The sequence below is a fragment of the Schistocerca piceifrons genome, chromosome 1 (genome assembly GCF_021461385.2).
Source record: "Schistocerca piceifrons isolate TAMUIC-IGC-003096 chromosome 1, iqSchPice1.1, whole genome shotgun sequence".
Lineage (NCBI taxonomy): Eukaryota > Metazoa > Arthropoda > Insecta > Orthoptera > Acrididae > Schistocerca > Schistocerca piceifrons.
In genome coordinates this window covers 752,978,442-752,999,704 of record NC_060138.1, presented here as the reverse complement: position 1 = coordinate 752,999,704, position 21,263 = coordinate 752,978,442, and the positions used below count along the sequence as shown (strand labels likewise).

Here is a 21,263-nt window from a genome sequence, read left to right as displayed (position 1 = left end):
TCTCCCTAAAAGACAAGGAGAAAACATGAAGTGTTGTTCCAGAAACTATCAGTGCCGTCCGCAACATGAGAGAAGTGGATCATCGTGTTATTTATAGTAACATTTAACTGTGTAAAAGATCTTTCCTGGCCAAAGCTAAGAAAAAAAAAAGCTTCTGTGAATTGGGGTGAGGAAATAATAATAAAATTTACCTGAGAAAATGACACTAACACAGAACTAAATGTAGATATTTACAAATGAGTTGGAAACAAAGCAGCAGTCAACTTCTGTATTCCAAGATGATCCAAAACATTTGTTCACAAAGTGCTTCCAAGACAATGATCGCTTGTTTCTTTTGTTGCACTGAACATGTCACTGAAGTCAGTGCTAAGTGGTTATAAAACAATTGTTTGCCACAGGTCGTGGGAAAAAAATAGAAAAAACAACCAAAACATCACAACATTCTTCACAAAGTTAGCTGTGCTATTTTAAATCAAACAGTTGATTATTTGACGGAGAGTAACATTTAATTAATATTGTTTCATCCGTATACACAGAAAAGGTAACAACTAGGAATAGGAAATGACAGTATGACTCAAAACACCAGAGAACTTCTCAATGCATTTCTCCTAACTCGTGACATCTTGATTCATGAGAGTTCAAGGACAACAGCAGCCATGGACCTCTGTGGAATTGACCAATTTGCAGATTTATAAATGGAGGTGTAGCCTGAAACACCAAGCAGCACATGAGAAAAATTTGATCGTTTCATTTGAACAGGATCATCACATGACGAGAGCAGAATAGGGCTGTGCTAAAATTGTGTATTGATGGCAATGAAGAGGAAATGCTGGGCTTGAGAATAATTTCATGGATGTTCCAGAAAATGAAGTGCATCATCATATTTGTGGACTGTGGAAGAGCTTTGAAAGCAAAAATACTATAGGTATAGTTTGCCATTTTTAATAATCGTGAAGGATTTGAAGGAAGTTGGCATCACCTACTAGTTGTTCTTTGCAGGTTACTTGTGCAGATGTGAGTGAAAATGGCAGTAGGTTAGTCATTTTGTGGGGAGGTAAAAAGTTATATACAACAAATTCATAAATACTAAGATGAACTGGGACAGATTTTTGTTATCAGCCACTTCTAAGTAAACAAAATTTTACATATAATGTATACAGGATGAAGAAAAATTCAAGCACTTTGCAGCGCACTTCCTCACACACTAGCGATACAGAAATGTCTCTCAAAATTTTATCCTGTTCATATTTCCGACAGTAAATGGACATTAAAGATTGGCAATCTGGCAGTACTGTAATCTCACATACAGTAACTACATCTGACAGGATGTAGTATTAGTGCTGTGCAGTTGGTACGGTGGATAGCGTTTTGCTTAGCATGCGGGAGGTCAAGGGTTCAATTCTGGGTCGAGGCATACTTGTTTTTGTTTGCCAATTTCATTTTTCTGTACAATACTGTTTCTTAAGCCACATGTATCCAACATTTACATAGTACAGTGTTTTGTGATGGCGAACATAGCAGGAACATGGTCACACACATGAGAAATATACAGTTGAAACAAACACACACAAACAGTCATAGGACAGAATAACTACAAAAACAGCATCAGTTTCTAGATGCTGAAGATAATTGCACAGTTGAATAACTCAACATCTACTAGTCATTTATCTACATGCAGTACTTCCTCTCAAATGTAAGATATTGGCAACCACTGACAATAATAATTTCTATGTTAATGATCACAATGTGTTTAAAAAAGAATTTATTGTCCTCAGAGCAGATTATCAAAGTGACACCCCTGCACGTCCAAACATTGCACAACCCTTTGGATCATACAGCTCTGGACTCTTCGCAACATAGCTGCATCCACCAATGCAAGAGCAGCATGAACTCGAGCTATCTGTTCTTCCACATGTATCGGCGAAGTAGAAATCACATGCTCCTTCAAGTGTCATGACAGAAATAAATCCAGGGGATTTAGGCCAAGTGAACGCAGAGGCCATACAACTGGACCAAGCTATTTCCCTGAAAATGTTGTTTCTAAATACTGTCGCACATTAATTCCAAAGAGTGGAGATGCACCATCATATTGAAATCGTAACCTATGCCGAACGTGAAGTCCGGGAGTGTGTTAGGCAAATAGTTTGAGGAATGCTCAATACCTTCGTGCAGTCAACCGATCAGGGATCCAAACTCCTGTCTCCCAATTTTCTGGCCCAGACGTTGATGCCAAAGCGAACCTGACATCCATGGTCGTGGGTGATGTGCGGGTTAACATGAATGGTGGGCATTTTGCATATTGAAGACACCCTCACGAGTAAACACTGCTTCATCTGACAGTGTTTATGAAGTCAGCATTGGTTTCTTGTTGTTGTTGGAATCACTCAAAGAATTGCATCTGCAGATGGCGGTCCATAGGATGCAGGTGTTGCGTTAAAGAATAACAGACCATGCTTGTGCAGCATGTCAACGACAGTGCATTGCGAGACACGCAGCTGCCTCGCTATGCTACACGTACTTCCATAGGATTCTTGGTGTATGATCTCAGTAGCTGGAGTACAGTGAGTCCATGGACGACCTGTGTCACGAGATGGTGGAAGGAGAGAACCAGTCTCATGAAGGCGAAGCTTCAGATGAGTTAACACATTTTTATCTGGATGAATTCCACCAGGATATCTAGCAGCATATTCATGAGCAACGACACCAGCCCAGTTGTTACATGCATCACGGACGAGAAGCGTATCCACATATTCATCATTTGTGTATGCCATGCATCTACCACATTCTTTTGGAATATAACAAGAAGAAAATAAGATGTGTACAAATGTATATAGAGTCGGTCATGGGCGCGTTACTCCTCTAGCAACTAATTCTGTCTGGTGAACAGCACATTTAGAATACACACATCATTAGTCGCAGTGGACTGTTCCACCTAACGCGAATCACCTTCTCTTAAAGATTTTGTTTCTGCATGGTTCATCCCGACATTCTAACTGTGAATGTTCATTTTCGCATTGCACTCTTTCCCATGGCGATACTTACTAAAAACAGCATGCACTTATCAGACTCAGTGTTGAAAGGATTAATTAGTGGTTTGAATGGTGATGATAAACACAAATGGTAACAGTTTGGAAATTACTTGCAAAACATGTTGCTAGCCCAATTGATGTAAGGCCTGAATGAAATGTAATGGACCTGAATGTCACAAGAATAATCGATGGGACCATTGGAGGAGGGTACAGGTTTGAAATCTAGTAGATGCAGTGATGTGAAACAATTTGCATCCACAGGGTGCAAAAGGCTTGTTTCCATTTCCATGTACGTAGTATGTAAGTGCAAATGTTTTGTAGAAAACGCACTCTAATCTCAACCCAGAATCGAATGCTCGACCTCGTGCATGGTAAGCCAAAACGCTATCCACTGTAAAACACTACTCTTCTATACTGATAGACATAGTTACTGTACATGTCATTACAATGTTGCTCTTTGTCTCTGCATGCAAACACACCCCCCCCCCCCCCTTTCACTGTCTTAGCATTCATGAATATAAACTTCAGAATAAAGACAAATCGTAGACTAATTCAATGGAAACAATAAAATATTAGTTTCTGAATAGAATTTAAATTGGGTTTAGTTCTAAGTTATTTCTTCATGTAAATAAATTGTTTTAGAATAGATGTTCTGTCAGATAATCAAAAATACAAGCAGTTAGAGCTTTGTGTTAATGCACGCAACTGCCACAAGTAACTATTTGTTTTGCAGGTATAACGACCAGGTTTGAGACAACAGCAGCTGTAGATAGTTAATACACTGCTCAAGTTATGCAGTCAGGACTTTGTGTTTAACCTGGTAGCCATACTCCTAGGAAATAGTTAACATTACATTGTTTGCAGACTCAGTGAAAGAGGGCAGCACAATTCAATTTGTTTCCAGAATTGCCATGAAGTTTAATGCTCCTATGTAAAAAGTTTGTTATTAGTTAGAGTATCATATTTTGTACTTTTTTTGTCTTCATGTGTGTAAATGATTTTCTCTTCTTTTCTTTCCATGTTGCCATTTGTCACATAGAATGACATGCTTCGATCTTTAGCAACATCCAAACCAACACTAAATGAAGAGGATATGGCAAAACTTGAGAAGTTTAAGGAAGATTTTGGCCAGGAAGGTTAACTGCAGCTTTCAGTCTTCATCTGGCTATTTCAAGAAGTTTATATTTTATGGATCACGGTCTCCTTGAACTCTTATTTTTTTGCATGCTTGTAAAAAGCTGTTGCAAAGCAAGAGTGAATTGTCTGTGTGTGATATTCTTGTACTGAACAATGCATAGTTACAGTAGAATGGAAGGGCAAGGAGGCAGTGCCACCAAAACTGTATACTGTTGAATTTGAAACATCACTTCGTGCGCATGTGTGGAAATTATTTTGGTAAATAAGAGCATTTAGCATGTGTAGAGCCGTAACGGGCGTGGTCTCCCTCTGATTAAGGCAAGAGGTTTCAGTCTGAATGAAACCGGAACATGACCAGAAGAGTTAGTTAATATTTGTTGCATTTTACTTCTGCCTAAAAATACTTAAAATTCTAGAAAGGATGTAGAGAGATAATGATTTTGTGAGCTCGTGAATTGCTTGTCTTCACCTAAATGATGATATTTTCTTCCTTTCCTGGGAGAGAAGAGGGATCCACAAAACTGCATCAATGATGAATTTCAGGTTAGAGCAAACTTGCTATAATAAATACAGAAAATTTCATGTGTTTAACTTCAGTTTCATTTTTTTATGTCCACTTCCTAAAAGTTAATTTTTATGGATATTTTATACCTGTCTTTCATTTAACCCTTTTAGGCAATTTTTGTGTTATATTGTGATGTACATAACAAAGATCTAAGTGTGAGCTGAAATATAGCAAACCATGTTCTTTAGTGTGTGAATGTTTTTATGTTTATTTACATGTAACTTCAATGTTGTATGACTCCATTCACGGAATAAAAACTTGTACAGTCATATGGCTAATAGATTCAGTATATAAATTGCTTTAGGAGTGGGGTGTTGTACATCTCCATCTCAGCTTTAATGTAAGTTTTTACTGCTCTTGTTATTAGAGCAGAATTCACTCTTACATGTTGCCAGGAATCAATATTCCACAAGGGTGATAATTTTTGTTGTTTAGTTGTTTTACAGTGATATTGCTGACAAGGAAAGAGCAGTGTGTAAAACCACAGGAATGACAGTAAATAAATTTTTATGCATGTCCCCTGCTTGTCCATTTAAATTGTGTAAGACTGTTAAAAGTACCACAGAGCCAGTAATGCCAATACATACTGTTCCACACAGCATAAATTAGAGTATTTTTGAAAGAAATAATTTTATTTCGTACGACTCAATATCGTGATATAGCTGCTCATTGTGCTGGTATCAGAAAGACACTTCAACATGCTTGTCAGAAGCTTGTATATTATGAAAGATGTAAGTTAAAGTACTAAACTTTGGTAATGAGATATTTATATTGTATTGCTATAACACTTTGATCTGTACATTGTATAAATTAAATCAGTAAATGCCTCATCTAACAGAAAATAAATAAATATATATATATAATGTTACATACATAATTACACGGAGCTATTTATTTTGTTTTAAAGTACCTGCAGTCACCGTCACTTGCGTATAAAGATACTCAGTTTCATGGAGGGCAGTGCCTCAGATATTCAGAATCAAAGTAAATTACTGAGATAGTGATGTCGTCACGAAATAACCTCACAATTCCTTCTGGCATGCTAAGTAGTTGTGAAAGTTTACCGTGATCAATACCATATTCAGTTCCACCTAAAGCATTTCTAAGTAAATGAGTAGCAGCATTTGTATCAATAGGTTTTTTCTTCAGGCCTTCCTTACGCTGAAGTAACATCTTATTTATTTCAGATATACGCATATTTTTTCTAGGTAACCGAAATGGACTTAAAGTCACTTTGCCACTCATATGTTCACCTACAAGTCTCACAACTTGCAATGGTGACACTAAATCCCAAAGTCCGTCTGAAGCAATAACAAGAAATTTGTCTCTTGGTGTAAGCCGATAATGAGTGACATCTGGACAAGCTGTGAGATACGGTGGAGTGTAATAATGAGGAGGTAAAGAATTTTCTCCAAAGTATGGTTTGACAATATGATTGAGAATATCCCTGCTCCATTTGTATCTGAAATCACCCAGAGCTCTCAGAGGAGCTAACTGGCCTAAGAGTCGTTCCATTTTTATGACAGTATCTCTTTCATTTGGTGGGTGCTCTTTCAGTATTCTCTCAACTTCACTTCTGTTATCAGAATTATGTTCTGTTGTCAACTTCTTAGCTACCCATGTACCACCATCATTTAACACACCTATGACACCAACACAGTCACCAGCACTTGCTATATGCAAATGTGGTCCATCTACATGAGCTACACATGCAACTGCTCCAGACATGGCAACTGTTAATGTTTCTATATTAATCCTGCCACTCTGATCCTGTAATGCTTCACGAGATATATCTTCATCTAGTCTCAAAAAAGCTCTTTCCATGGCTTCTTTCATATGAAAATCCATATGAGATGTTTTTGTGCCAGAAAGCTCTTTAACAAAAGTTAAAAAACTGTTTTTGTATAATTCACTCAATTCTTCTGTTAACACTACTTTATCATTATACTCTTCTAATAATTTGATACATTCATCATTCCCCAGTGACTGTAGGTACCTCTGTAGATCATCTGGTGGAAGTAGACAAGCAGCTATATAATGAAGAAGTCGTTTGGCAACAACCTGAGCACAAGATGGTCCACCATGACCATCAAAAACTCCTACTAGCATTCCTGTGGGTAGGGAAAAAAAATTAAAAAGTTTTTTGAGTCCACACATGTCAACTCTGGTAGCAATGTAATTAAAACTTATAATAGAATGCACAGCTTATTACATACAAAAATACTGAAATTAGTACACTATCATTTATTATTCAAGAACTGTAACAGCAACACACTACACCACATTTGCAGTAATCTGCCTTTAATTTCAGAGTTAACTCTCTTAACAGATTTTTTCCTTTTGTCTGCTTTTGTACAAGAAGAGAAATAAAAATTTACTTTAGAAATAATTTAGTGCTGTTCAAAAATCTGATGAAGTGTACGTACGAACACAACACAGTTATACATCACATCATCTGTATTAACTGTGTGCATGTCAGGAGCTCTTATTTCTGCTGCCTTTTTTAACAGTATCGCTAACTTTCTTTTCTATGTTGGAAACTAAAAATATAACAATGCTGTCATCAGGAAATGTTTTATTCTAAATCATTATACTGTAACAGTAAACTCATTTATGTAATGCAGACAGTAAGAGAATAAAGTAAATGCAGTGTTTGTTTAACAAACTATGAGGAGGCAAGTTAAGAAAAGTAACTACATAAAATTACTTGAATACGCAAACTTTTAAATCAACCTATTAACAATATGTGAAAATTCATTTATAACATACCTACAACTACTTCCTCCTCAAATATAAGTAATTGAACATATTCCTTCAATAAGGGGACAGAGAGGAAGGGGAAGACATTCACCAACAACACTTTTTACCTCTGTCTTATGCTAAACTTTTCATATCTATATATCCACAACATTTGATAATCATTTAACATATTTCAATCTATCTTTGCCAATTCAACAAAATCTGCTTCTTCTAGTGTCTGTCTATTCCCAAATGCCGTAGCATATCTTTACGTTCAAATAATATTTCCCTTCTTCTGGTATGCTTTCCACACTTTTTCACATCCACTTTATTTTTGCAATATATGTCATCTTATGAAAAAACTTAATGTTTTTACACATTCATTTACTGCATTTTCAAAAACTACTTCTTTCAATATTTAATATCACTAAATTTCTTTTGTTGAACTTTTTTATTCGCCTGGGCTATTTGTCCATCTTATTTATTTTTCCCCTTGTTAGGTACCACAATTATTTCACTTCTGTACTACACCTTTGCCAATTTTAACATTTACCAATATGGTAACGAAAGTTCTAGTATAATATACTTAATTTAGGAGTAAAGGTCCTCCACTGCCCAATATATCGCCTTTCTGATTGTTGACCACCTCTCTGATGACTCCATCCATAAAACCTCTAACCACCAATAGCACATGCATTTCAACAGTTGTCACAGCTCCCACATCCAAATATTATTCCCATTTAGCCTGGCCATCTATGGACGGCATACCAGGAATGAGAAAAATTCCATTGCCCAGTATGCTGAAGGTACCATCCTCCAAAACCTAGTCTGCAGATTTCCCAAACCATATCTTCACACTCCCCAATACTCCCACAACCCCAAAGAATCAGCTGCAAAGGAGCAGCCCCTTCATCATCTACTATCACCCTGGACTGGAGCAGATGAAACCATGTCCTTCACCAGGTAGGGATGTCCTGTGCGCAATCCTACTTAACTCTTCTAATGTGGTATTCTGCCAAACATCTGACCTACCAACTTCTTGGTCCATCCATATGCCACTCCCACTCCAAACCTTTGCTGCAGGGGTCAAATCCCTGTGAATGGCCCAGCTGCAAGACCTGCCATTTCACCCACCCAGCACATTCTATGCTAGTTCTGTAATAGGAATTTCTGCACAGGATTTTATGAGGGCATTACCACCAACATCCTGCTATCTGAATGAAACTGTGGCCAAGAACGGAATTAACCACAGCTGCTGAGCAAAACATGCTCAAGTCCAATCGCTGCTTCAAAATCCATGCCACCAAAATACTTCCCTTCAGCAAAGCTTTTCTGAACTACACAGATTGGAGTTACTCTTGCAACACATTATTCACTCCCATAATCCTCCTGGCCTCACTCTTTCCTAAACCAGCGCACGCATACCCTTTAACCAAGTTTCCCCTTCCACTGTCATGTCGTCCCCACACATCATCATTGTGCACTGCATCAACTCACTGGGTTCAGTGCCCATGTGTCAGTCTTAGACCATGGCACCTGCTGTCCTTCCTCCAGCATTTCTATACCGTGTACCTGCTGCCGCCAGCTGCCTGTCCCGAACACCTCGTTCCGCTTCTTTCTTCCTCTAGTTCATCCCAGTCTACCTGCTGATCTGCATATTCAACCATCACAATGTAGCTGTACAGGTTGTGTGTGTGTACTCTAGCTAAAGCTAGCAATTTTTCCTGTTCTTTCCGAGTCCCTTCCATTCTGTCACAAGATTCAAACTTCTAATATTATTAAGTTCTTTGTAAAGAAACTGGATATTGTCAAAGGAAGTGCTCATCATGATCTTACATAACACACGTGTTGTTGTTGTTGTTGTACTGCACTTTCTGCTTCTCTACAGCAGTAGTTCCAGGGGCCTCTTGCTGCCCCATCGCAGATTCTTTCCCATTCCTGAGCGGTGTCACACCTCAAATGTAACATATTGACTCTGTACACTTTGTTGAAGGAGCTGTTGATAAAACAGGCTATTTTTCCTCCCCCAGCCCAAGAGGTTCAAGCTTCAATGGATAATTTTGAGCTAAGAAAAGAAACTAATTTACTGTTTAAAATCCTGCTGAGATCATAAGACACATAGCACCAGCTGCTATTGTTGTTGGTTTCCTGGCTCATTTCTATCCAGCATTTAAAGGAACCAGTCCCAGCATTTGCCCCGCATCATTTAATATACCTAAAGCAGGAGTGCCATACAGGTGTTTAAATTCAATTTCTCCTGACTACAAGCCCCTTGTTTTAACAACTGCAAGTAAAAATAGAGAAACACCCAACTTTTTTTCCAGATTTATGCACAAATAATAATAAAAGTTGCAAATCCTGACTCTTGGTACCAAGTAGTGATATAGCAGGGCAACACGATTTAGATGTGTACTTTTATTCTCTTCTCACAAGTTTTCCAAAGCCTTGGTTGTCATATTAAACCCTTTTCTACACAATATAAATTTGTCTTGGCTTTGATCCTCTCTCTGCAGTCTTTTTACATATTTGTCACCACACTTCATGTTATATTGTCTCCTTTGTTCATTCATTGGTATCCACTCTCCTTCTGTATTCCTAATTAGAAATATTTTCATATTCTTTCCAACCTTTGTTGTCTCCTCATTCACCTCTTGGACTCAAGTTATATAATTATGTTCTCTCCCATTACACATTATCTTCGCTCTTTTTGTAAGCATGTTTTATGCTATCTAAGCTTTAATTGTGTATCTTCTTAATACAGAATTGGTCAGCCTTTGACATTGCCCAAAGAGCTAAACTTTAAAGTACCCAACTGTGAATGTAACTCTCCACTAGTCCATTATTAATCCCAAACACATAAACATGCGTCCTTGCTGTCTGTTGTATTCTGCTGCATAAAATAATCTAGCGAGCTCATTATACATGAAATATTAACTTGAGAAGTTTCTCTATCTTTTCCTTAAGTATAGTTTTCATCAAATCATAGATTGGTTTGTTGCCATAGTATGTTCTAGGTGTTGTCCTATTTGGGATGGTACGACCTTCCCATTCTCAAATGTCTGAATTGACTGACTTTGACAAACTCTGAAACACAGTGGGATTCAGCATTGTTCCTATTAACTGACATTGTCAGAGGTCAAAGAAGTGATAGTTCACAGATAAAAATCTGGATGCTGTAGGAGCCTGCACAACTGTAAATGGAAATACCACTATGACAACACTGAGGATACCTGTAACTAACATATTTCAGCAAAAAGAACAAACAGTGAACCTGTATGGCATTAATGACAGAGAACTATATTGTGTGTATCCTGAAAGCCAAGACAAAAATGTAGGTGAATTATTCCAATGTCAGTTGTACAACTGTTGTACCAAGTGGAAGACAGGATCAGGAGAAGAATTAAGAGTATCATCCCAGATTAATATAATGGGATATGTACCAAAGTGAACACAACCACGTCAGCAAATTGTCTAGTCAGACGCAAATTGTCTAGTCAGCCACCAATTACTTTCAAAAGGTCATTTGGAAGCATAGGACTACGAAGATTTTCAATGTGTCAACTAACCTCTTAGAAAAAATGAGATCATAAGTGCCATAAAATGTGAAGCTAACACATTGTTGCCAGAGTCCAGGTACAACTCTGGCAGTGCAGTTAGCCAGGTGGTGCCCTAGTCTTGATAGCACTGTGTGTAAAAAGTTGTAGCTTCCATTGCACTTTCTATGTTGATAACCTGTAGGCAGCACTCTGCATTGTGCTACCACATAAGTGTTCAAATTCTGAACTGACAACAGAACTCTGTTGTGTGTTGACAATCTGTATTTCGTCCCATACTGCTTTCACCTGCTATCTGTATCTTTCTTGGCCCACTGCTCACTCTATATGGTTTTTTTTATGACATCATTGTCTTCAGTGCTCTGGAAGAAGAAATCAATGAGTCTGGTTTAGATGGAAAAGTTGGATTCTGAGTGGGTGTGTGCACAGGTAAGTAATAAATAAAGAAAGAAAATAATGTACTGAAGTGTGTCAAAATTTTGTATCACCTAAGTGATTAAACATAAATTAAACAACCTTTCCAAGTAAGACCCAAGGCTGCTACAACCACTTCAAATAATAATCTTGAAGTGTAAAATCTTTGTATGAATTCCCTCAACCACCCAGTCATTTCCTCATTGATGCTATTTTTACAGTTTAATTAATGTGTCACTTACAATATTACATCTGGATGAATCATAAACATGCTATGAATCTAATGTCTTTCCTTCATCAGATTTCCTGCCCATAACACAATATCATGTACTCTATTAACTGCAACTACTCTGTCTACTTTCAATTGCATTATATCAAGATCATTCAGTAAGTAATGCCCCACATTTTTTAAAAAGCCGTTAATATACAGAGAAAAACATCCTTGTTGGTGCTTCACATTTGATATTTGTTCTGGGCGTCAGCGAAGTTTCGAACCGTTCTGACAGGTGGCAGAGCCGTAGTACAGTGTCAAAATGGCGTCTACGTACGACACACATTACTATCAGCGTGCTGTTATCGAATTCTTGTGTGCAGAAAAAGAAACTGTGGTGAACATCCATAAATGTTTGTGTGCAGTGTGTGGTGATGCTGCAGTTGATAATAGTACAGTTGGGTGATGGGTAAAGAAAGTTACAGCCTCAGGAAATGCAGGAACAGAGCTCCATGATCAGCCACGCTTGGGATGTCCTGTCACAGCCACTGCTCCAGACATGCTGAATCGTGCGGATGCCATTATTTGTGCCAACCAGCACATTACAATGCTGCTTTAAGGTTCTCTACGGGAAGCACACTTTGAAGATGACGTGTGTGTCAGTCATGCAGTGAAAACATGACTACACCTACAGGACAAAAGCTTTTACCAGCAGGGAATACATGCTCTTCCACAATGTTGGTGTATGACCATAGAATGTTATGGAGACTACGTAGAAAAACAGAACATGGACAAGACATGTTGATGTACATTGTCACCAAATTCTGACTCTTAACAATAAATACATTCTGAGAAAAAAATGTGCATTACTTATTGAACGACCCTCGTAATAGATCCATGGCATTTTACTAAATGACCAGGTAACTGCTATTAAACTCTTACCGACTAGTAGCAGAAGATGACAGCTTTTTGATTACTTGTGCCAGGAAAAGAGCAGTTGTGTGTGCTCTGACAAAATATTTCAAAGTTTCAGGGCACTATCCAAAGCACAAAGTTTTCAATATATCACCTCACAAACAACAGTAACCAGTGAAGCCTCCTGCTGGGATGAAAATCTATAAGAGTGTACAGTGGCCAATAAAGAGTTTCAAGTCAGTAGCATAGCTACTGGCAGTGTCAACCAAGCCAAAGACGTCTCAGTGGAAAAATCTGATGGAAAGTATCCCACAACACAGAGGAGGGTTGACTGCGTTTTTTTCCATGGAGTTCTGCCAAAAATGGTAGGATAAAGGTACGGTGACCCCCAGGTTTTCCAAGGTGTGGACTGGGTGGCACCAGACCCTTCTAGCATAAACTCTCGGCATACTTCAGGGACTATTGTTAGGCATGGCAGTGGAACGTTTTCTGTTTTGGAGAACAGTGTTCTCTGCTTTACTGCCTGGGCCATGAGGGAAGTACACACCTCCATATAGACATAAAAAGCCTCGGGGTGTGCTACATGCTGATAAGGTGAATGGCTGATGAGGTAAAACAGTCTCTAGTAGGCCACTTCTGGGGTGTGTGTGCCACCTCTTAGTTGTAAAAGTGTTCCTCAGGCAGAAAGAGTTTGGGTCAACATTTGTTTCCCTAGCAGCTCATGGGATTCCTATGGAGGGATCTAAGTTCACACTTGATTTCTATGGAGGGACCTAAGTTCACACCTACTTGTGGCAGGATGGGTGTACTGTCAGGTGGCACCTACACCCACCCAATAGAGAGGACGACTCGATCAGTCTGCCTGAGAAGTAGTCCCAGAATTATAGTAACAAGGCAATAGTAGTCAATAGCACTTTCTTTGTAATCAAGAGTGCAGAGGGAACCTTTGAAGTCTCCCATTTCTGTATTCACAAGACATTGGCGGGTATTGCTGGGTCCTTAAAAAGTCTTAAATGACTTCATAATGCAACACTTCTACTAGAAACTGCTTTGTCAAACAAAGTATCTAAGCTTTTGTGATACAAAGCCATAGGTGACTACCGTGTTATGATTGAGCTGATTAAGGCCCTGAAAAGGCATGGTCATGTGCTCCAATAATGGAAATGGACCATGAGGAGATACGTAAAGAATGGAAAAATATGGTTGTCACAGAAGTGCAGAACTGTATGAGGAAAGTCAATGGCACATTAGAAAGTCATTTATTCTACCATTTAATGCTTCAGAATTATTTGAACATATTCTTGCAGGCTATAGCCAACCATTCGTTCTCAACCCAATGCTGTGCTTCAAACGTCAAAGATTTGATCATACCACTATAGCATGTAACAGTAGGACTATATGTGGAAATTGTGGCGGCTAAGCTCATGAATCAGGCAGCTCTTGTATACACTTCCTCCAAAATGTATAAACTGCTCTAGGGATCACCCAGTATAGAGAAGGAAGTGTGGAGTTTCAGAAGTTGAAATTTATGAGATGCGTATCCTACGGTGATACTTCTTTTACATCTGCCCTTCAGAAGACAGTCACCAAGTGTGATGCCTCCACACAAACCCAGACCACAGGTTCAAGTATGAATACATACTCTTGTCAGTATACCTGTGGAAGATAAGCTACACTTCTACCAGAAATGATTTGAAAGTGATCAGTGACTGACTTGGAACCTCAATCACATAACAATGCATGCCATCAGAGGCATTGCCTCACTACACACACGAGCAATTCATCCCATAGATAAGGAAAAATCATTCGGAATCGAAGAAAGTAGCGGCCAAACCCTTGGATTGGTGAGCACTGTCCCTTTCAAATGGCGATTTTATGACTGGAGACACTGATATCCCCATGGAGACCTGGACACCATCTCACCTTTGGTCTTTTGGGTAAATCATGACTGCAGAGACAGAAAGACCAGGAAACTATTACCAATCAATGACTCGTACAGGGACTTCCCTATTGCTGTTTAACTCAAATAGGTACCAATCTCATTTAGAACCACAGTGCCTGGTCCAGTAGATACCGTACTGCATCTGCTTACAAGAAACTCAAAGTCACTCACACATGCATTAAGGGGCTACCATCCCTACAGAACGGGCAATGTTACGGCACCCAGGGCTCAGGGCAGAGTGGCTGTTTTTGCCGATGATAGACGCCACTCCTTTCCCGTCCCTCTTACCACAGCCATATAACCAGCTGCAGTGAAAGTTCTCATATCTGTTAAAATCACAGTGTGTTCTTTATACCTTCCACCTCATGATCCATTGGATGCAGATGCACTGACAGAAGTCTTCTAGGCACTTCATAACCATTCCTCCTTGTAGGTGACTTCAAAGCACACAATATGTGTGGCGCTCAGCAATCATTTTCCAGTGGTCAAATTATCGAATGCCTCATCCATTCAGCAAATATCTGTCCTTTCTACTCTGGTCAGTGACACACTTCATAGAGCTACTGGGTCTTTTTCAGCCATTGACCTTTGTTTTTGTTCCCCAGCTATTGCACAGACAGTTAAGTGGGGATGGCCATTTTCTGACTTGAATTCGTCTTCTGACTAGGGCAGTGGTGGACAGGAGACAGCAAATATGGATGGTTCAAAGGGCAAATTCATTGTGATACAGTCATCCAGTCACCTTGAATAACAGGACTGTGCCCATATCATCAGTGTTATCCAATGCGCTGTAGCAGATTCCATTCTCCAGTCTAGCAACCACTCGAGTTAATTGCCTGTCCATTGGTTGAATGATGAATGTCACTCATCAATCAGAGCCATGCCACAGCTTTGTGGAAATTTAAACACTATCCAATCACAGAAAACCTTTATGCCTTCAGGTCTGTGAGAACACAAGCAAGGCGTATGATGAAAGAATGGACCAGCATCTTCCATTAACCAGTCCACTTTCACTGTGCAAGTTTGGGACTCAATAAGATGCATTTCAGACAAGGGCAATGCACCTTCCCTTACGCCCTTGTTGAGAAACAGGATCTTGGTGTACCTATCTTGGTGAATCCCTTTCTACAGTCATTGCATCATCCAGACAAACACGTGTGTTCCAAGCATTCCATAGGACTGTGGAGATGAGAAAGTGCTGCTTCTTCTCATATAATGACATAGTCTACATTCTTCCATTCTCCTTGTGGGAACTGAAACCAGATTTCTTCGCAGCCAGAGATACTGCTCCAGGATCAGATCAGATTCTTTATGCCATGCTATGTCGTCTATGCCCTGAAGCTAAAGACAAGCTCCTATCTTGTTTTAATAAGATCTAGTTTGATGGACAGCACCCCAAGACTTGGAAGGAGGCAAGGATCATACCAACCCTAAAAGTTACAGGAGTGTAGCGCTTACCTGTTGTGTGGGTAAGAGTCTCGGCTGCATGATGAACCGCCACCTTGTCTGGCTCCTCAAATCTGAAGGTCACTTGCCCTTAACAACTTAATTCTCCTAGATAAATCAGCACAGGATTCCTTCTTACACTGAAACCATTTGATTGGTGCAGTTTTTGACCTTAAGAAAGTGTAAGACATTACTTTGGGGGAGGGGGGGGGGGGGGTGTACAATATCCTTCAGCAACTTCATGAGTGGGGACTACATGGACCTGTGCCATTTCTTATCCAAATCCTTCCTAAAGGACCGGTCTGATTGCTGTGTTCAGAAGAATGGGGTCTCCCAAGGTAGAGTACTCTGTTTGAAATAGCTATCAGTGCCATCAACTTCACAGTCTTCCAATCTTACGACAACGAGGCAACTATAGCTGACGAGGGTGGAAGCTTGGACCAATAAAACTGGTTTCAAGTTCTCACCAGAGAAGGCCATCATCAAAGTTTTAGCCAACCAGAGCTCACAGTGGGTAATATTATTTTACATTTTAAGGACAAATGTGCATTTTGAGGCGTGAAGAGGCCGGTGAACAATCATTCTGGATTCGGCGGCACCTTCTCCTGACTTGACAGGGCCTGAAAATCTCAGTGTTGCCTCAGTCATTGATATTTAGTATGGCAGTCCACCCCAGCTTTGAGCAGCTGTTCACGAATCTGCCCCATGCAACCAAGACATTCAGGTACATGTTACTGACTGTCTCAAGGATCTGGATAAATCAGACATTGGAGTAGACAGCCAGAGATGGAACAAATTGCTGCCCCGGCATCTTCAGAGGCCCAAAGTGATTTTAAGCGTGATGCAGTGCAAGAAAACTTTTATGCCAGATTATGTATTTACAACTCTTGTTTTCTTCCATTTTCAGAATGTGACAGTTTTGTCATTGTTTATATGATGTGTACCAGCAAGGGAATGCCCTTGGTTGTTCAGCTGTTTTCCCTAATAAGTGCACCTTCCGGAACAATTTACAAATAGTCATGCGAAGTCATATGGCATTATGATGGCACTGGAGCAGATTCACAGTACATGATTTCTTGTATATTCTGACTCGCTAAGTGCACTACAAGGAGTCCAGAATGTATCTGGTAGACCAGTTGATTCAGGTTATGCACAACTCCTTACAGCACTTCCAACACTATGGCAAACAGGTGGTCTTTTGTTGGGTACCTGCATACGTTGGGATAGAAGGAAATGACACAGCCGAAGAAGCATGTCGGAATCGTGTTGTATGTTAATGCACCATCCCCTTGCACACAGTCTTCTCATTATCTGACATGTGAATTGTGCATCAGTGGAAAACAATGGTCAGAGATGGTGGAAAACAAACGGTTGGTCACTGAAACTAGTGATACAAGCATGACAGACATCACACCAACCTCATCGATGGAAGAAGGTGCTACTCACAAGGTTTCCTTCTCCGGCAGGAGAAGAGAGAGTGTGTGTGTGTGTGTGTGTGTGTGTGTGTGTGTGTGTGTGTGTGTGTGTGTGTGGGCACGTGCGCGCGTATTAACTGACATCAGGGTAGTCCTCAGATTGGCTGGAGATCTGCCTACCATCTTTGCTGACAGACACTAGTGTTACACAGGTTGTGAAACTCTGAACTGTTGGGCCTCATCCCTAAAATGCTACACAGGAGAAGCTGACTTTAATGTATTATAATCTTCCCCCCATATGGGGCAGCCTTTGTCCCCTCCCCCATGTGAATGGCATGCTGATTTCTTGTCAGGGTGCTGATGACCATGATGTTGAGTGCTCTGCATCCACCATCATCAGCACCAATCTATCTATCTGTACTAATACTGATGTGCAGGTGCCATCAAAGAGTAAGAATGACTACTTCTCCATTTATTCAAAAAGTAAGTGTATATACAGCTACACACTGAGCAATTAAGTGCATTTTTCCATCTTTCTTCAACTTCATTCTACATTTACATTTAGTAATTGTTGTAACTGTTTGTAACCACCTTAAATCCAGTGTAAAGGCAGTAAAAGATATCTTACAGCTGTATAATTTGCACCTATGTCACCCCGTTCATATCATTGGAGACAACAGTACTCCTAGTACTACATGTTTCCAAAAAAGCAAGGAAAAATTACAAAAATATGGAGAAGTAAAATGTTATATTTTATGATAAGAACTGTATCCAATGTGTACAGAACATCAATAAAAACACATTACAGACAAAGAATTTACATTGGACCATGTCTGAAACATATAAAATGGATCCGAGTTTGCTGTAGTAGAAGTAATGCCAGTACAAAGTGTTAATATCCATGACAGCAATGTGCGATACTGTTAATAATAGTTTCTGTAAGTGAATGCAATTCTACTTGCACAGTTGTTACAATGCAGCAATGATCTGGAGAGGGATAGGGCATGCAGCCATATCCTCCCAAGAACACTCCAAATACGCCCCAGTGGAACTCAAGTTTGGAGGCAGAATTAATAACTCCGTATGCTGAATTATTTGCTGTTGAAGATCTTCACTATCAAGCATTGTGATATTGTCAGATGAATTAATCACTTATTACACAAACATAAGGCCATATATAAGCATGATGGACATCATCAGCATTAAACAGTCACAATTTTATTTGTGAAAAGTGTGGTTTTTTTTTCAAAAAGATATGGTATTCTAAATATAGGCACTTGATCGAAATACATCCCTTTAACAGGTAATAATGAAAGTTTGTGGTTGATTAGTTATTTTTCTGAATGTCAAAATAAATAAATAAATTTAATCTTGTTTTTACATATACCAGGTGTAGACGTATGAAACCGGAATTTCCCTACAGATGGTGCTAGCCATCAGTGTACGGCCTGTGAGGCTGCATCTGCAGCACCATCTGCTTCCTGTAATGGCTGTCGACAAATGTCATCACACAGTAACCCAAGTTTCATACATCGGTATCTGTTTCAAACCTGTAAACATGTCGAGTTTTGTGCTTATGAAGTACGATTTGCAGACAGCATTGGTTTTCTGTTATCATTTGAAGAAAACTGCTGTAGAATCGCATCAAATGCTTGTCTTCAGTGAACATGCTCTTGGGAAAACACAGTGTTTCAACTGGTTCAAAAAATTCAAAAGTGGTGATTTTGACTTGAGAAACAATGAGCGTGGGAAACCACCGAAAAAGTTCAAAGACAACGAACAGCAGACCTTATTGAACAAAGATGATACTCAAACTCAACAGGAACTCTGATAACAATTGAATGTGATGCAGAAAGCAGTTTCTCTTTGATTGAAAGCTATGGGAAAGGTGCAGAAAGTGGGAAAATGGGTTCTGCATGAACTGAATGAAAGACAGCAAGCAAATAGAAAGACCACTTGTGAAATGCTGCTCGCCAGATACAAAAGAAAGTCGTTTCTGCATCGAATAGTGACAGGTGATGACAAAGGGATATATTCTGAGAATCCTATATGGAAAGAAGAGAATGCTTTGTGTTTGGTGGGATCAAAAGGGTGTCGTCTATTATGAGCTGGTGAAACCAACACTGATTGCTAGAAACAGTAACTGATTGATTTAAATCAAGCGTTAACTGAAAAAGACCAGAATGTGGGAAAAGGCAACACAGAGTCATATTGATCCATGATAAAGTCCCATCACACACAGCAAAACCGGTCAGGGAAACAATCAAGGCATTCAGTTGGGAAATATTACGGCATGTGACTTATTCTCCAGACTTGGCTCCTTCCAATTATCTTCTATTTGCATCACTGGGACACACTCTCGTTGAATAATGCTTCAATTTGTATGAAAATGTACGAAAATGGCTCGTTGATTGGTTCACTTGAAAAGAAGTGACTGTCTTTTTTTGTTAGTGTGGCATTTATAGCCTGCCAGAGAGGTGGGAGAAATGTATAAAAAGCAATGGAGATTATTTTGAATAAATATTGTTTATCAGTTTCAAACAACAGACATGTAATTATTGCAACCCAATTGCGGTTTCATGCTTTTACACCTGGTATACTCCCCAAGCCACCTAATATTATGTGGTGAAAGGTTTGTGAGCACTGTGACTTGCCTGCTTTCCCATTCCAGTTACAAATGACCTATGAAGAGAATGACTGTTGATAAGCCTCTGTGTAATCTCGAATCTCTCCAATCTTACCTTCATAGTCTATTCATAAGATATACGTATGAGGAAGCAATATAATACCTGAGTGTTCAAGTAATGTACAATCTCAGATTTTTAGTAAACCACACCGTGACTCAGAACACACTCTTTTAGCAACTGCCACAGAAGCTGGCTAAGTGTCTCCCTGTCAATTATGCACTTACTAAATTAACATGTAATGAAACACATTACTCTTCTTCGGATCATTATTTCCTCAATGAATCCTATGTGACACAGTCCCAGCCTGGTGGGCAATAGTGAAGTATTGGCTGAATGAGGGTTTTCTAAGTCACCACAAATAGTGGATTACACTTGCTGAGGATTCTTCCAGAGAATCTGAGTCTGGAATCGCCTCGTCATATTAGTTCTCATACTGGATGAGGATAAAAATGAAAATCGTCCTTTTAAAAGAATCATCCCAGAATATGTCTTAAGTTATTTAGGGAAACCACAGAAAAACTAAATCTGGATGGACAAACGGATATCTCATCCCAGATGAAAGTCCATTGTCTTAAACACTGCACCATCCCATGCTGTTTGTAACAGAACAATCCCCTAGTGATGTGTTTGTGTGCCTATTGCAAATTCTGCCTCCAGTGACATTGTTGGAAATGAAACTCAACTGCTCCTCTCCATTTCCATGCAGCAACAAAAGACTGGGTCCTCTCTAACTGCAGTAGAAATGAAGTGATGCTCTGCAATTGGCCTAACATTGTCTCCAGGGATTACTTTCGTGCTGCCTGTAACAATGGGCAACCTTCCTTTTGTATTGAAACCCTCCCCCCACTCCCCCCCATAACCTATCAGACCTGAAATGGTTATAGGCTTAACTGAATCCAAGGCACCTCACCATGGTCATCATTGCTCTCCCTAATAACAGATTCAGCTTTTGCACTCACAATTCAAATACTGTGGGTTCCTCTGCTGTTGATCTGCAATGAAGCTCCAGAGTAGCACATCTTACTCACACTGCAGAGCTGCACATCCTTCCAGTTTGTCAATGGTCCTCCACTACAGTAGTCTCCTTTGCAGTCAACATCACTAATGCACACTTGTGATGGTGACTGAGGTGATAGGTCTTTTACAGCTTTAAATGGCAAGGTCACAGCATCCTGCACACTTGTGCAATGGCACTTGATTCAAATGTAG

The 21,263-nt window shown here is 39.5% G+C and overlaps 2 protein-coding genes across 4 annotated transcripts in view; one reads left to right on the top strand and one right to left on the bottom strand.

Moving 5' to 3' along the window:
- LOC124712045 (vacuolar protein sorting-associated protein 4) overlaps positions 1–4,757 on the top strand; it is a 182,201-nt gene extending 177,444 nt beyond the window's left edge. For both annotated transcript variants that reach the window (XM_047242346.1, XM_047242337.1), the window contains exon 9: positions 4,069–4,757. In XM_047242346.1, the coding sequence (XP_047098302.1) occupies positions 4,069–4,170 (102 nt within the window). In that variant the 3' untranslated portion in view covers positions 4,171–4,757. The remainder of the gene's footprint in view (positions 1–4,068) is intronic.
- A 650-nt stretch (positions 4,758–5,407) lies between these two features.
- LOC124712028 (pyruvate dehydrogenase [acetyl-transferring]-phosphatase 1, mitochondrial) overlaps positions 5,408–21,263 on the bottom strand; it is a 33,446-nt gene continuing 17,590 nt past the window's right edge. The window contains exon 4 of one of the 2 annotated variants that reach the window (XM_047242329.1): positions 5,408–6,842. In XM_047242329.1, coding sequence (XP_047098285.1) covers positions 5,680–6,842 — 1,163 coding nt within the window. In that variant the 3' untranslated portion in view covers positions 5,408–5,679. The remainder of the gene's footprint in view (positions 6,843–21,263) is intronic. The other variant, XM_047242323.1, reaches the window with a different exon arrangement.